At 44.2% G+C, this 4,543-nt stretch overlaps 1 protein-coding gene across 3 annotated transcripts in view; it reads right to left on the bottom strand.

Annotated features, from left to right (window-relative positions):
• LOC102194592 (PH and SEC7 domain-containing protein 1-like) overlaps positions 1-4,543 on the bottom strand; it is a 96,586-nt gene that overhangs the window by 61,068 nt on the left and 30,975 nt on the right. For all 3 annotated transcript variants that reach the window (XM_005725756.2, XM_013909010.1, XM_013909009.1), the window contains exons 4-5: positions 2,921-3,476; positions 2,219-2,686 (exon numbers count right to left, since the gene is read on the bottom strand). In XM_005725756.2, coding sequence (XP_005725813.2) covers positions 2,219-2,686; positions 2,921-3,476 — 1,024 coding nt within the window. The remainder of the gene's footprint in view (positions 1-2,218; positions 2,687-2,920; positions 3,477-4,543) is intronic.

Genomic DNA, 4,543 nt, shown 5'->3' with positions numbered 1-4,543 from the left:
ATATATATATATTAAAAAAACGCATTTTATATTTATGATATTTTATGAACATCACACACCATGTAAGGTTGCTATAACTGTCATTTTATTGTGTGACAATAAAGGTTCTTGATTTTGAACTTCCAGACATGTGAAGTGCATGTTAGAAATGTAAATGTCTGCTATAACCTGACAGCCCCCTCTTAAACTCAGTGTGATGTCCTATTGTGCTGATGTGCGAATGAGCTGCTCAGCTAATAGTGTGGTGTGTTGACCTTTTACTTTTATGTGAACTATTTCCTGCTGTGTGATGCTGTGTGATACAAGTTTTACAAAAACTGTAAAATATCTGGATCTGATTCTCCTGAAATAATCTGAATCTGTCCGTGTGGGAAAACAGCTTATGACCGTTGGAACATCTCCTTCCAAAAACCCAGATTAATCTCCTGCTGGAGCAGCCTCCCCTGCCTTCTGGTTTCAGGCTCTCTGCCAGATCCTGGCTTCAGGGACTTTCCGCCGTTCAGCCACAGGAGCGTTAGTGAGGTCCGGCACTGATGTTGGCTCATAATGCCAGGCTGGGTGGCAGGTCGGGGTTCGACTCAGTGAAAAAGTCAACTTTAAGCATATTAGACGGACCTGGATTTGTTTGTTGTGTGTTGTAGAATTAGTATTTAAAGGGAAAAGGATTCAGAAATACAAAAGATAAGGTCCTGTTTACATACTGTAGCTTTGCCTGTCCAGAGAGGTTTATATGATTATTATTTCTCAAGTGTAGTATATATATATATATATATATGCTTATTTCTCAAGTGTAGTATATATATATATATATATATGCTCTGCATAATGTCATAGAAAGAGGGATCCCTCCCTGATACAGTAAGTTGGCTTATAAGAAGATGGAAAGAACGCTACAACAGCTTATTTCAGGTAGAAGATGAACTGATGGGCTGTACTAAGCCCACTATATGATAAATTAGGCTTTGAACTACAAAGTTGATGCAGCAGAGTGAAAGAATTAAGATACAGAGATGCAATGGAGCACTTTTAGTATCACTATGCTGACATATTAACTCTGTTTGCACTTGTTACATGTTGTGCGGGCGGATCGTAAGTGGACACTGGAGACACGTCAACGTTTACAGCTGTGTGTCCAAGGAGTCTCCTTGTGTTCAGATTTCATTACGGTATGTGTCACTTCTTCTCATTAAAAAATGGCCTTCGACCGGCGAATTTATCGCCAGTCACGAGCGAGAACTAAATTTAAAGCTTTTGCTCATGTTGACATTGGAGGGTGAGGTCATTTCAGAGAAGCAAAAAGGAGCACGAACAGATGAAAATCGGCCCCCACACCCTGTGACGATGGTGTATTTTCCCCTTACGGCTCCTTCAGGACACATTGACCTTAACATGTGAAATAGATCCTTCCCCCTTTTCATCAGACCCTGATCTCAAAGAGAAACGGCGATAAGCCTAATCGTTATCAAGTTTCTGTTCTCTGTTTGTGGGTTTGTGACGTGCTCTGTTAGTCAGAATAAGGTTGATGTTTTGGGGGATTGTATTTCCCGCTCTTCTGATGTGTTTTACATGTGTTTCCTGGAAATCAGCTGATAATAATGGCAGTGAAGACAAGTTTGGATGATTATTTCCTGAGTAGTAACGGCCTGGAGCACAGTAGCAGTGCAGGAGAAAATGAAAGGGGTTTTCTGTAACCACTGGCACTGTTTGAATGACCGGTTCTTAAACAGCACTTTTCTCCTCTACTTGAGCACCAAAGCACTTTATACTTCATGCCTCATTTACCTACTCACACACATTGATACAAACACTTTTTCTGCATCTAAGTGTTTTATATCTAACATTCATGCATCAGGAGCAACTCTGTGTTTGGTATCTTCTCCAAGGATCATTTGGTATGAAGACTGGAGCGATCGAACCACCAAACCTGCTCTACCTCCTGAGCCACAGCCCCCAGCTGTACTTTTTATACTCTGATTAAGCGTTAGACCCAGTGAGGAGGTGGCATCTTGTTGTGAAGCTGTTTTCTGTAGTTTAGAGTAATTTTCTCCCTAGTTTGGTTTAATCAATAGCTTTTTTTGCACCTCTCCTCTTCTTAAGATCCCATTGAAAGTGATGCAGAATTTTTCAGAATCCTCCCCCAGATTTTTATACCTAAAAAACATCTCAGACTCACCAAAAATACTAATCAGTGAACTTTCCACCTGACAGGCGATCTCACCTGGGTAAGGAGAAGGAGGGGTTGCTGTACCAGCTGCTCCCCAGCTGTGAACGCTCCTGCCCTCTGGGCGGGGTATCATCTGATCCGCTGCTCAGCCTCTCGCTGGAGGGAGCTCGGGTGGCGTCCGAGTCCCCCGTCACAGTAAAGATAGAGTCAGACAGACTGGGCCTCTCATCGTGCGCCAGCGGGGCGAAGCTGAGCTGGACGATCTGCCTGGCGCTCTGGCACACGGGGCCGTGGATAGCGGGTGTTAGTGTGGGCAGGTCAAAGGTCAGGACAGTGTGGGTGCTGGAGGTGAGCAGCTCCTCGCTGTCGAGGCTGTTGTACGACGTCCCTTTGGCTCGGTGCGACTCCATGATGCTCTCAAAGTGGCGGCTGAAGGTGTCCTCTGTGGCGAGGCGGGGTCCGGATACCAAGATGGGGGATTTCAAGGCTGGATGGTGGTTGTCGAAAAAGGTTTCCACTGGTCTGAACAGACAGGATAGAAAATAAAGAAAAAGAGACTTTTGATAAGATTTTTTTTTTCTTTTGCCAGAACGTAATTTACTGAACTGTTTAAAAGTTGTGACTTTTACTTCCTGATTATGACCAACTTGAAAAGTAGGTTAGGGATGAGATCCCTACATTTAGGTCAGGGGAACATCCCGCATCACCAGAATTCTCCTGTTTGTGTTTACAGCTTCACACGAGGCGTCTGCTCACCTCTTCAGAAGGTGTCCAAACACCTCAGGCTCCTCCTCAGCTGCACACTGCTGCTTCCTGCTGTCTCCCTGCATCCTCACACTTGCCCAGCTCACCATTTCTTCCTCTTCTTCCTCTTCCTCCTCATCGTCTTCTCCTTCTTCCTCCACAGCTCTTCCTTCCCTCATCGCCTCCTCCTCCCCATCTGTTCTCCCATAAGCCAGCCCTCCCAGAGGGCTGCTGCCCGTCCCTGAGGTTCCCTGCACGCTGCGGTTGCTCCCAAATGCAGAGTCGGCGTCTTCCTGCTCGGCCAGCAGCACCTCGTCTATGTCCGTCTCACGGTAGCATCGAAGCGGGACAGCGTCCAGGTCAGTTTCTGAATACTTGAGTGTCCTGCGAATGATGCCCGTTTTGGGCGATGTTCCTATGACGGCTGGGGGAGGGGTCACCAGCTCTACCTCCACGTGCTGTACCTCGTGGTTGGCTGAAAGCAGAGGCAGGGAGGATGGCGGAGTAGGGGTGGGAGACTCACTGGAGTTACCACTAGGAGGAGCTGTGGAGGTTCCCTCTGGAGAATCTGCAGAGGAAGAAAATCAATTATGACCACTTAAAAGGCATATGTGGTTTCTGAGGACAATGTAGAGGTGATTAGCAGTGTGCCACTCCCCTGCTTACAAAGACTGGGTCATATAAAAGTCTATGGAAAAACAGCCCAGAAGCGCCTTTATTTGCGACCTCAGTAACACTTTCCTCATAAGTTTAAAGCCTTAATCGTTATGACTGAATGAATTTTTATGACTGCAATGACCAAAAGTCTGTTCTTCCCCTTTTCAATATATAACATCAGAATATTTACAGCATCAAATTTGTATTCTATTACTGTCAATTTATATACCTTTGATTGATCAAGTTACATGTTAAATTGATGATCCATCCATCCACTTATCCCTTTCAGGGTCACGGGGGGCACTGGAGCCTATCCCAGCTCTTATAGGGCGAGAGGCGGGGTACACCCTGGACAGGTCTCCAGTCTGGCAGGGCTATAGGGCTACTAGCTCTTAGCATAGCTTTGCAGCTGATCATATGTCTGAAGCAAGCTATTTTTGCTCCTCCCCCTTTAAGACCATCCTTCGTTTAAGTAAGCTTTCTTCTGATTGGTTCCCCTTTGTAAATGGTAGGGAGTAGAACACTGCCTTCTTGCATCGTGCTGCCAAACACCGTTTTCTCAAATTGTGAATGTTATGGTTTACTTTGCAAGTTCGGTAAAAAAATTATTTTTTTTAAAAACTTTTTTCAAATATTTCTATGATGATAACAATAAATAAAATTCACAGATATCCTTGTTGAAACTAAAATGTTTACAATAAATGGGAGAATTATATTAGGAAGCGCCCTGATTTTATTTTCCTTAGTTAAACAGAAAAGCTTTTGTGAAGAAATCCCTGCTGCTGTTCCTGTATCAGCTGACATAGGGCTGGGCGATATGACCCAAAATTCATATCTCGATATTTTTTAGCTGGATGGCGATATAAGATATATCTCGATATATTTTTTTAAAGCCATAAAGTAAGAACAAAAAGAGAGTTCTTAGTCAAAGCTGTGTCCCAGATGTCACACAGGCACTTTTATTAACATAGAGCAGAT

This window comes from Pundamilia nyererei, unplaced genomic scaffold (genome assembly GCF_000239375.1).
Source record: "Pundamilia nyererei isolate P.nyererei 1_Seehausen unplaced genomic scaffold, PunNye1.0 scaffold00017, whole genome shotgun sequence".
Taxonomy (NCBI): domain Eukaryota; kingdom Metazoa; phylum Chordata; class Actinopteri; order Cichliformes; family Cichlidae; genus Pundamilia; species Pundamilia nyererei.
This window is presented reverse-complemented; position numbering and strand designations above follow the sequence as displayed.